Source organism: Leptopilina heterotoma, unplaced genomic scaffold, assembly GCF_015476425.1.
Source record: "Leptopilina heterotoma isolate Lh14 unplaced genomic scaffold, ASM1547642v1 Lhet_39, whole genome shotgun sequence".
Classification (NCBI taxonomy): domain Eukaryota; kingdom Metazoa; phylum Arthropoda; class Insecta; order Hymenoptera; family Figitidae; genus Leptopilina; species Leptopilina heterotoma.
Genome location: NW_025111058.1, coordinates 449,669 through 462,962, shown reverse-complemented (window position 1 = coordinate 462,962; position 13,294 = coordinate 449,669). Strand labels below are relative to the sequence as shown.

Below are 13,294 nucleotides of genomic sequence, written 5' to 3'. Positions count from 1 at the left end.
GAAAATCATATCTTGTATATAAGAGAGAAATTTCGAAGAAGGGATGAAAGCATCATATATATAGAAATTAATCAACAAAATATTATCTCTCCTTAGTAATTGCATTAATAATTTATTTCGAAACGTGTATTTTCTTTTTCTCTGTTTAATGAAATGAAAAGTATTTTTTTCCATCCTATTTTGAAAGAAAAATAATAAAAAACAAATATTTTTTATTTATTTAAAAAAAATTTATATTCTTTTTTTTAATAATAATAATTTAATAGATAAATTTTATTTTCATTGTTATTGTGACTGGTTGCGTAATACCCTTAAAGTTAGGCAACCAGTTACCATCGAGAGTCAAACGTTCCATCATTTATTAGGCGCTTGAAAAGTCGATAAAATCAAAAACTGTAATACTTCATTTTCTATTGATAACTGCAAAAATTATCTTCTGGTGATAATAAACAATTTTTGCAATTTGTTATTTTATCGATAAATTGAAAAAATTATCCACCGATGTTAAGGGGATTTTAATAAACATTTTTCTCATGGTAATTGTTTATGATAAAATTATTTTATTTTGAATCTATTTATTTATTTTGAATAAATAAATTTATTGTAGTAAAATAAATTTTGAATTTATTTATTTTGAATGAATAAATTCATTATAGATAAATAAAATTATTTTGAACGAAAAAATTTATTGTTGATAAATAAATTTATTTTGAATGAATAAATTTATTTTGAATAATTAAATAATTTAATATTTAAATATTTTATACAATAAATAGAATAAAATAAATTTTTTTTATTAATTGTATAAATTTTCTATATAAAAAATTTTGATTAAATTTGTTAATTTGCTAAATTTTTAATTTAACAATTAAAAAATTTGAATTAACATACAAAATTTTTATAGTTTCTTTTTATTTTCTTTTATTTATTTATTTATTTATTTATTCTAGTTTTTGGGTTATTTGCTTAAAATTATTTATTTATTTATTCTTGTTTTTGGGTTAGTTGCTTAAAAATTATTTACTTATTATTTATTTATTCTGGTTTTTGGGTTATTCGCCACATTCTGAAATAATAAATAAAAAAGAGACGAAGACTATTTTTTTCATTCATAGAAAATTGTTTATTCAGTAATACTCGTAAAATTCTTAGGGGCTATCACAGATTTATCACATGTGAATATTAGATACTGAACGTAAATATAAATAAAATATAATGTACTGCTCAAATTATTTTTAAAATACAACTATTGTCTGCGAATATAAACTATATAACTATAAACTTAATTAACGTCACTTTAAGTAGTGTGAAATAAATAATTATACAATGCAATATTGTCAAAAAAAAAGAAAATAGAGAAAAAAGAAACTTAATCGTAAGCTTAACAAAATTCTCTACAGTAAACTCTCGATAATAATTGATATACGCTTTCGATAATTATAGCAAAAATAATTAATTACCAACAATTGTCAATCAAAAAATAATCATACATCATACACAAAAAATAAATAATTTTTGATTGACAATTACAATTAATTATTTTTGTTTTAATTAATTGTTAACAATTGATAATAAAAAAATAAATCATTTTTGATTGATAATTGTTAACAATTAACAGTTAATTATTTTTGCTTTTATTTCAATAAAAAATCATCAATTGTTAATTGTCAAAAAAAAACTTTAGTATACATCTTTGATAAAATATTTGGAAAAAATTAAATATTTTTCTTAATTGGTCTAAAAGATACACTGGAATATTAATAATTAATAATTAATAATTAATAATCAATAATTGAAAATAATTGTCGAAGAAAATAAAATTACAATCGAACGTCAATAATTAGACAATATTTTCTTACATTTTTTTTACGAAAAATGCTTGATCGTCGAAATTTGTTAACAGTTTCTTTTCATTTTTCCAATTTTTAAAACATTTTGATCATCAAAATTAGAAAAAATTTTAAAAAAATTTTTTTCCATTTATAAAAAATGCTAGATTGTCGTAATAATTAATTAACGATTATTAATAATTTGCAATTAGCAAATAATTATTTGATTCAAGTAAATATTTATTTGATTCGAATAAATATTTAGTACTTTATTTATTTTTTGCTTTATTTACTTTCCTTCTTTTTATTTATTTATTATTAATTAGAATTCAGTTAATAGAATAATAAAAAATGATGTTAAAAAAAAATAAAAAAAAAATTTATAAAGAGAAATTGGTGAAAAGTGATTATTAATTAAAAATCACTTTCAGTCGAATAAAAAGAAAATTATTATAAACTAGAGGAAAAAAAATTAATAATCTGTCGTTTCTCTTTTACAATTCAAATATAACGAACAGAAATACTATCAATATTTAAAGCCAAGTACCAAAACTCATCAACGCTGATATAAAATCTCTCTCTAAAAAAGATACGATAGACTCGTAATAATTATCTATATAAAGGAACAAAGCTAAATTATATATAATTATATTCTAATTTCTAAATATTCAAAATTTTTAATATATATTTACAAATTTTGATTTATTATTTAATAGATCAAAATTTTTCACATATTTTCCTCTCTTTCTTGTTTCTATTTGTTTATATAGTAAAAATATATTTTTTTTGTAAAAAATATTTTTACTTTATTCGAGATCATAAAGTTTCTCTGAAAAAATCACATTTTTAGATGAAATAACCAATTGTTATTTATATTCGAATTTCTCGTGCGGTATTTTAATAAAAGAATCACTAGAAGTGATTGTTATCTACTCTTTTATTTACCAATTTTTATTTAAATAAAAAATTGATTTCTCATCTTTTTTTAATATTCACGATTATTTTTTTCGTATAAAATTTCTGAATCAGGATATAATTATAACAATATAATAATTATCTTTTAATTAACATTATTACAATTATCGATTAAGAATTATATCTATATGCTATAAAATCATTATAATAAAATTATTATAACCATAAATTAAAATTATTCAAAGAATATTAAAATTATTGCAACTATTGTCGGAACTTATAGAAAATTTTATCCTTTTAAATCGAATAAAAAATTAGTGGAGAAAAAATAGAGAAAATAATAAATTTACCAAGGGGAATTAATCGAATATAAAAATTAATGGAGAAAAATAGACAAAAATAATAGATTTATCACAAGGCATATATTTTTCGAATTTATAAAAAATTTTCTGCTCAAATCGAATAAAAAAATAGAAAATTTACGCGCAACTATATTGTCAGAATTTATAGAAAAAAATTTTTTTTTTCAATTGAATAAAAAATAGAAAAAATAAATTTACCAAGACAGCTATTATCAAAAATAGAAAATTTCTTTTTCTAAATAAAAATAAAAAAATCGTGGAAAAAAATTTACCAAGGCCTCCACATTGGATCACAGGGATCGTCAATTCTAACGACATCAATTTCCTCCTCATCATCGACAATTGATTCCAAATTTGGTATTTTTTCAATTTTAGTTTGTGAATTATTTGAATAATGATTGTGATTTGATTTTGGATTCGAATTTTTGTCAATTAAATTATTTTTATCTTCTTTTATGAACAATTGACTTCGAAGAACTTCATTATTGTCAATTTGTGGCCTTGCATATGGAGATTTAATAATTTCCAAACGATTATTATTATTATTATTATTATTGGTATTATTATTTATCATTTCCGCTTTTGAATGATATTGCTTCGGCTGCTGTTGAATTGGTTCACTTGATGATGGTCTTCGTTTCTCATCGATGATCGATGTTCCAGATTCACTCGACGAATTCGGAGACTGACAGGGTGCAATTATATTAGCGGTTCTTTCCAAACTTTTTAGCGTTGTCGAGACGAGAATTTCATTCGTAGCATTCTAAATGTATTTTTGTTTTTTTAAATTTAATATTTCTTATTTCAATTATTTTTTTATTTCTACTTTTATTTTTATTTTCCAATTCAATTCAATTTAATTCAAATCAATTCAATTAAATTCGAATCAATTCAAATTAATTCAAATTAATTCAAATCAATTTAAATCAATTCAAATCAATTCAATTAAATTCGAATAAATTCAAATTAATTCAATTCAAATTCAATATTTTTTTATTTCAATTGTTATTTTACAATGCAACTGATTTAATTTTTTAAATAATTTTTTGTAAATTAAAGATAATGAGAATAATGTTTATAAACACAGATAAGGAAAATAAAATAATAAATAAATAATATTATTATTATTAGGATTATTATTATTTACTGAATATTTAATTTTATATTATATTAATAATAATTATTATTTAAACATTTTTGACAAGTTGTGAAAATAATAAGTACTCCAGATAATTATTTGTATTTAATAAATTTCAGGAAATTTTTCTGTATATATAAAATAATAATTATTGTTATTTTTTATTTGTCTATTTATTTTTCAGGCTAAAAAAAGTAAATTTTCATAAAAACGAATTTATTTGAATAAAATCTTTTTAATTAAAAATGTTTAAATTTTGGTAAATTTTCATTAGACACAAATTTTTATTTGGCAAATATTGATTAAAAACCATTAAATTATTAAACATATTTCTCTAATTAGATCTTTAATTTTTAAATTTCATTTTATTTATAAATAAAAGAAATAAAAAAAATGGAAAAATTTTTATTTAATCGAATGAAATTTAGCGGAAAAAATATTTTACCTGTTCATCGCTTGGTGTTTGTGTTAAAAGTGTTGAGAGATGTTTGAAAAGTTTATCGGCAGTTTCGCCGGGAAGAGAGGCTAAAAATCTGCAAGCCTCAGCGGCACAATGACCAAATCCAGATTGCCATCGACTTTCCGCAGACGCATCTTCATTTGATGATCCGGAAATGGATAATCCTGATGGCCGTGACGTTTGAAGCCTTTGCAAATGACGAACAGTCAATTCCAAAATATCCGCCTTCTCTAATTTACTGATATTTTCACCCTCGGTCTGAAAAAAAAATTGTTTCATTCTCTATTTTTGCATTTGTTTAAATTTTCACACTTTTATGTGCATTTGATTATTTGAATTTTAATAAATTTCAAATTTATTTTCAATATGTTTTTAATATTCAATTTAATGTTTTTTAGTACAATTCAATTTTTTTCAATTCAATTTTCAATTTTTCTATTTTCAATTAATTTTTAATATATTTTCAATATTCAATTCAATTTTTTTCAATTCAATTCAATTTTTCAATTCATTTTCAATATATTTTCAATATTCAATTCAATTTTTTTCAATTCAATTTTTAAATTTCAATTTATCAATTTTCGTATTTTCAATTAATTTTGCAATATATTTTCAATATTCAATTCAATTTTCTATTTTTAAATTTCAATTTTTCTATTTTCAATTAATTTTCAATATATTTTCAATATTCAGTTTAATTTTTCTCAATTGAATTGAATTGAATTCAATATTTAATTTTCAATTAATTTTCAATATATTTTCAATATTTAATTCAATTTTTTTCAATTCAATTCAATTTTTAAATTTCAATTTTTCTATTTTCAATTAATTTTCAATATATTTTCAATATTCAGTTCAATTTTTCTCAATTTAATACAATTCAATTCAATTTTCAATTTTTAAATTTCAATTAATTTTCAATACAAAAAGTTAAGTAGGTATTAAAAAATATTTTAAATGTTTAATAATATTTTAAAAATATTTTAAAAAAATTGAAAATAAATATTTAAAAATTAAAAATTAGCTTTAGTTTAAATTGGTTTAAAAATTAGTTTAAAAATATTTAAAACAAGTAAACATTTAAAAGTTATCTTAAAAAATATTGTAAACAAATAATAATTTAAAAATTAGTGCAAAAAAATATTAAAAAGTTAGTTGAAAAAAATATTTAAAACAAATAATCAATTAAAAAGTAGTTCAAAAATATATTTAAAAGAAATAATCATTTAAAAAATATTTTTTTAAACAAATTTCTCATATAAATTAATTATTTACTGAAATAACAATTTTTTTTGCAAATTTTGCAAAAAAATACTTAAAATAAGATTTTTTACTCAAATATTCGCTGATAATATTTTTGAACAAATAAAATTTAAATTAACACGGAAAAATTAATAATTTATTTTTTGAATATTGAACAAAAATTAAGAAATAAAAAAAAATGGTAATGAAATTTAATCTTACGATGTTTCGATTACAAACTCAAGTTCGCACGATCAAATGTGCGGATATTGATGGCTATGTATACATAACGAATCAGATGAATCGTGCGCGACCGAAATGGAAAAAATTGTAAATTTCTTTTCTTCCCAGACAGAGTTGAGAATAAAATCGCCAACTTGCGGTTTCTTTTTTTTTCTCCATTTTATTTTACATAATTTTTTTTGTTTTTTAAAGAAAGACGTCTATTTGTTTTTCGCTGATGGGAGAAGCAAATCGAATTTTTCAGGTGAAGTATATACATAAACCAATCAAGTATCAAGAAGATGTAGAAGAAGTAGAAGAAGAAAAAGGGCACGGGGGGTGGAGGAGGGACAAGAATCGATTATCTATGGAACGAATATTTCTCAATTTTGCAATTTTTATATTGTCGCAAGTTTTTTTCCTCAAGAATCGAATTTTTCACTTTCTTCTCTTTTTTCATAGTTTTATTTTAATAATTTTAATAATTTTTTTATTTTTTCTTATTTTATTTATTTTTTAGACTTTTTTAAAAATTTTTTTTTTATATTTTTCAGAAATTTTCTATTTATTTGAAAAATTTAACAAAAACTTGGAAGAATAAAAAATACCTACATTTTTGGATTCTTTGTCTTTGTTATCTAAATTTTTTTTGTCAAGTTCATAAAAATTATTTGCAAATTATTGTAAAAATTATTATTTAAAAATGAAAATAGAAATAATAACTCACTTCCAAGGCGTCTACCATAAGATCTTTTAATTCCTCGAGACATCGATTTATTCGCGCTCGTCTCTTTCTCTCCAGCAGTGGTTTTGTAATCTACGTGAAGAAAAAGGAATTGAAAATGTTGCATAACTTTTTTTAAAATTTATATTAGAATTTTTTTTATTATTTAATTTATAAACTCGTCATTAAATAATAATTGAAATTAACTAATTAAAATCATATAAATAACATTAAATAATTAAAAATAAATAATAAACAACTAAGCTAACTAAATTTTTTTCAATTATACTTTAATTTTTAGATCCAACAATTTTTTATTAAATTAAAATAGCAAAAAGAACAAAGGAATCAAATTCAAGTTAAATATATTAATTTTAGTTTCTTTTACGATAATTTTGTCCTTTATTACTATTATTGAAAATTATTTCGTTCAATAATTAAATAATAAATAATTAATAACAATTATTTAAAAATTAAACAATTAGTTTATTTATTATTTATTTGTTTACGATTCCGATTCACGTTAAGTTTTTTTTATCAATTTCGAAGCTACAATTTTAATTTAATATCTTCAACAAAATTTTCTATCAATTTTGACTTTTTATTTACTTATTTATTTGTTTACTTTTAGAGAAATTATTTCATGACAGTAAAGTTAAATAAAAATTCAATTATTTAAATTGTTATTAATTTTATTAATAACAATAAAAATCATTTTAATAATATATTAATAATAATAATATAATATTTTTAATAATATAGATAATAGAAAAGTAATTATAATACTATTAAACAAAGAAAATTAAGAAAATTAATTATTAAAAAAAATTAAGAAATTAATTATTGCAATTGTTATTAATAATATTTAATTAATAGAAAAACTAAAAGTTAATGACAACAATAATAAAGAATAAAAATAGATAATAATAAAGATAATAAAAAGTTAATAATACAAAATAATAATAGTAATAAATATTCTATTAACAATACAGAAAATAAAATTATAATATTGTTAAAAAAACAATAAATTAATAATATTGTTATTAACAATAATTAATTAATAACAATAATAATAAAGTTAATAGTAATAACGACAAATAATGAAAAATAAATAGCAAAAAAGAATAATAGTAATAAATATTAAAATAACAATAAGGAGAATAAAGAATTGATATAATATTGGTAAAAAAAACATTAAATTAATTAATGAAATTATTATTAATAGTAATTAATAAATAATAGAATAATAATATAATAATAATAATAAAAATATCTATGACAAATAATGAAGAGTTAATAATAAGAAGAATAATAGTAATAAATACAATAATAATAAGAAGGAGAATAAAAAATAATTATAATTTTTAAAATTTAACGTATAAAGGATAATAATAATAATAAAAATAATAATAATTAACAATAACAATTAAACCTACTTTTTTATATTGATAAGTCCTTGAAACCGGATGTGGATAATCGTACGACATCATTACAATTTTTTTTTGTTTTTTCTTTTTCTCTCTCTCTCTCTCTCTCTTTCTTTTTTTAATTTGAAATAATTTTTTCAGTCTTCTTTTGTGTATAAATGCACACATATGACACTGTCGCACTGCTTATACATATATGCATATTATATTATGTTAATTGAATAAAACTAGAGGAGGGTGGTGGTAATAAGGGGGGTGAGATGAAAAAAAAGAAAAACAATAGAATGACAAATAAATATCGAGACATTTAGACAGCGGGTGGTGTTCTCGATGCAGTGTCTGTACGTGAACTGACTCAACTACTTTAGTAAGAGGCCATTCTGACGGGACCCTCCCCTCGCTCACTTTCAAGTTCGAACCCTCCCCTCGTGAGTAGTGTATATAGAATAAATGCTATATACTTTACAATTTTTATTCCCTCAGGTATAGATCATCTCCCCCTCGAATTTTTTTATTTTTTTTCATTTTCTCTCTTTACACTTCCTATTTATGCAGTTTTTCTATTATAATACTTCCTCCAACCGCGGCAACCATACCCTAGAGAACGAGAAATTCTTACAAATTTATGTGAGAACGGGATTAATTAACTCTTATTAGGAACAAAACAAAACGTGAATAGTTCTTTTTGTTTTTTTTTATTTTTACCTGGTACGCATAATATGATTTTGGCGTTTTTCTTTTGTATTTTAGAAATTCGTTTTTGTATTTGCAAATTTGAGAAAAAAATACAGTATTTATTTTATATTTAATATTTATATTTATTTATTGTTTAATGTTTATATTTATTTTATATTTAACATTTATATTTAGTTTCGTTTTTATTTAAAAATCAACCAATGTAAATAAACAACTGACGATAAACAATTAGCAATAAATAATTACCAATAAACAATTAACTATAAACAATTGTACTATAAACCATTAGCAATAAACAAATATCAATAAAAAATTAACGATAAGCAATTAGCAATAAATAATTATCAGTAAACAATTACCTAATCATAAACAATTAGCAATAAGTAATTTTCAATAAACAATTAAGGATAAACAATTAGTAATAAACAATTACCAATAAACAATTAACTATAAACAATTGTACGATAAAGAATTAACAATAAGTAATTATCAATAAACAATTAACGATAAACAATTATTAAGAAATAATTAACGATAACAGTTGCACTATAAACAATTAACAATAAACAATTACCAACAAACAATTAATTAACATTTGACGATAAACAGTTAGCAATAAATAACTATCAATAAACAATTGAGGGTAAACAATTCGCAACAAATAATTAATTATAAAAAATTTGCAATAAATAATTAGCAATGAACAATTATCAATAAACATTTAACGATAAACAATTATCAAGAAATAATTAACGATAATCAGTTGCACTATAAACAATTAGCAATAAACAATTACCTAAGCATAAACAATTAGCAGTAAGTAATTAGCAATAAAGTGATTATCAGTAAACAATTACTAATAAAGAATTAACTATAAACAATTGTACGATAAACGATTAGCAATAAACAATTATCAATAAACGATTAACTATATAAATAATTAGCAATAAATAATTATCAATAAACAATTAACAATAAACAATTTTCAAAAAATAATGATCAATAAACAATTAACGATAAACAATTTTCAAGAAATAATGATCAATAAACAATTAACGATGAACAATTATCGAAAAACAAATACCAGAAAACAATTACCAAAAAACAATTACCAATAAACAATTAACATTTGACGATAAACAGTTAGTAATAAATATTTATTAATAAACAATTAAGAGTAAACAATTAGCAATAAATAATTAATTATAAGAAATTTGCAATAAACAATTAGCAATGAATAATTATCAATTAATAACAAACGATAAACAATTGTCAATAAATAATTAACAATAAATAATTGCCTACTAATAAACAAATAAAATTATAGCAAATAAATAATTGACAACAACGTAAAAGAAATGTTTACATCCACAAATTTTATTAACATTGTAATAAAATAATAAACAACTTTATTATTACATGACAATGTAATTAATTAACATACTAATTAACTAATTAATAATTTGAATTAGACGGCTGTTAATTGAATTATCAATCCAATTAATTAATTAATATTTTCCATTAGGTGACTCCTAATTGAATTACTTGTGAGTTGTGAATTAATTAATTCTAATTAAAATAATAGAAATTATGAATTAGTTAATTGAATTAACAATCAAATTAACTTATTAATAATTTCTATTACCTGGCTGTTAAAAAATTGTTTATTGTTATTTATTTTTAAACTACACTAATCATATTTTTATTAAATAATTTTTTTTTCTTTGTAAATAAAGTTATTGAAATATCCGGCAAAATACTTTTAATTTGGTCCCTAAAGTATGCGGAGATTAGAGGAGCGGAAGAATTTGATTTTGTTTCAAATAAACAAACGATAAGATTTTCATTGCTGAGAAATCTACTACGTTTTAGAGTTTCATTCATGAGTTTAATTTGAGGCATAATATAATACTTGTTCTGATAATAAAAAATGCGTACGTGCCACTTCATTATCAAATCATATGAAGCAATAGAATACGAGTCTAATATTATATAAATATATACCATACTACTTCTATATATCATTTAAGTATTTTAAGTAAACCGAAATTTTTTTCAAGTAAAAATTAAACATATTGTTAAAAAATATTCTAAAATAAAAAATAATATATTAATTTTCTACATTTCATCGACGTTATAGTCACGTCCAAATTTAAAACGGATCATTTTTTTATTAAATTCCTATAAGGAAATAGTAGAAATGTTTTTAACTCTAGAGAAGAAAAGTATAGTCTTTTACTCTAGGAATAAAAACTGTTGTTTTCAAACTCAAAGAAGAAACATTATTTTTTTGGTTTTTATTGTTTATACAGTATTTTCAACTCAAGGGAGAAAAATTATCGTTTCTACCTCTAGAGAGAAGAACTAATGTTTTCGACTCTAGGGAGAAAAACAATGGTTTTCGACTCTAGGGGGAAAAACTATTACTTTTGACTCTAGGAAGAAAAACATGTGTTTTCACCTCGAGAGAGAGAAAATAAATACGAATTTCAACTCTAGAAAATAGTTTAAAATCATGTTTACAAAAAAAAAAAAAAAATCCATAAATTAACAACAATATATGAGATGAGAATAAAAAAAAAATCTTCTAAAATATAACTACAAAAGTGCAAAGGAACATGACTCCTTGGCAATTATTATATATCTGCGTCACGAATATATGACATGATCTCGTGTGTTATTTTTTTTTTCGTCGATGCCTGCGGTTTATAAGAAGCGAGTCCCACAGATCTCGAGTGACTTTATTCTCGCGTATATATATATAGTATATTCATCATGGCGCAAAAGACTGCGCCATAAGCATCCTATATTATAAAAGCGCGAGAATCTCTCTATATGAATACCGGGAAGAAAAACAATAAATTCTTGATGTCATCGCTCTCTTGTCAAAGCAAAAAACAAAAAAAAAAGAGAAAAAAAAAGTACTGCTTTTAATTATATATCGCGTGCGCACAAAAACTATAATATAAGAAGATTCTTTATTTTTATCACTATATATAGATATAATGTGTAACTTGATGAACGCTTATCATATAATGAGGTATGTATACGACAAAGCGTGCGAATGTTTACGATTTAACGTCAATCTTCCGGTGACAATATAATATTCTCGTCAATGAATATACGCGCTGTGGGTCACGTGACCCCTTATATACATATGAACACTCAGAGAGTCGCGCATGAATGACGACGATGACAGACACGCGTGTAAGATGATGATGATGATAATGACGATGACAATAACAACATCGATGCTGGTCATTCAGGGAAATATATTTGAATTTATTCAATATTATCGCAATTATTTTATATAATATAGATAATTCGAAAATTAAAATAGAATTCAAAAGAATTCTATATTCAATTATTGTTTCATTGGAAAATATTTTTTTTAATTGAACTTTTAATTACTGTTAACTAAAATTAGTTAACAAATTAATCTTACGTTTACTGTTAACTACAGTTAGTTAACAAATTAATCTTACGTTTATTGTTAACTACAGTTAGTTAACAAATTAAACTTACGATTACTGTTATAATTAAAATTAGTTAAGAAATTCAATTACGTTTACTTAAAAAAATTAATTAACTAACTTATTGAACTTCTATTTAATGTTAAATTAAATTTTAATTTTAAACAAAAAAATTCTTTACTTTACTTTCTTCACTTTATTTGATTTTTATTGACTTTATTTTCAAGGATTCTATTTTTTTTCTACAATTTAACAATTTAAAGAGATATTTTTCTCGCCAGTGCTCTAAACTACTGTTTTTTTTTTAATAGAGACAATTGAAAATCATTGAATTACGAAAAGTTTTTAATAACAATTAAATTTTACAAAGAAATCTATTAAAATTTTTGAGAATAATAAAATGTGTGTGTGTAGTATTTTATTAATTATTTTTTAAAATAATTGAATTCCTAAAAAGCATTAATAATTGAATTCTTGCGAACGATATATTATTAGTATTTTTTAAAATAATTGAATTTCCAAGAAAAAATTTATTACTTTTAAAAATAATTAAATTCTTGTAATGGATATTGTTATTTATGAAAATAATTGAATTTTGCAAAGAATTTTATTAAAATGCCTCAAAATATTATTGAATTTTCGGGAATAATTTGATTATTTATCGACATAATAATTGAGTTCTTTCGAAAAACGTTTATGTAAATAATTGAATTCTCGGGAAAAATTTTATTAAAATCTAAAAGAATAATGCAATTCTTTCATAAAAATTTAATTAAAATTGTACTTAAAATAATTGAATCGCTGTG

At 20.8% G+C, this 13,294-nt stretch overlaps 1 protein-coding gene across 1 annotated transcript; it reads right to left on the bottom strand.

Annotated features, from left to right (window-relative positions):
- Window positions 1-3,258: 3,258 nt before the first annotated feature.
- On the bottom strand, window positions 3,259-8,809 carry LOC122506051 (enhancer of split mbeta protein-like). Its single transcript, XM_043618028.1, has 4 exons — window positions 8,329-8,809; window positions 6,896-6,985; window positions 4,690-4,962; window positions 3,259-3,869 (listed from the first exon to the last, which is right to left on the bottom strand). The coding sequence occupies exons 1-4, from the start codon at window positions 8,485-8,487 to the stop codon at window positions 3,375-3,377; spliced, it is 1,017 nt and encodes a 338-aa protein (XP_043473963.1). The 5' UTR covers window positions 8,488-8,809; the 3' UTR covers window positions 3,259-3,374.
- Window positions 8,810-13,294: the final 4,485 nt, after the last annotated feature.

Excerpts from the sequence above, each read along its gene's own strand:
- LOC122506051 (XM_043618028.1), bottom strand. The coding sequence starts at position 8,487 with ATGTGTGCATTTATACACAAAAGAAGACTGAAAAAATTATTTCAAATT. Across the intron at positions 6,986-8,328 it reads GGACTTATCAATATAAAAAA|ATTACAAAACCACTGCTGGA; the intron begins GTAGGTTTAATT and ends TTCTTCACGTAG. Across the intron at positions 4,963-6,895 it reads TTATGGTAGACGCCTTGGAA|ACCGAGGGTGAAAATATCAG; the intron begins GTGAGTTATTAT and ends TTTTTTTTTCAG.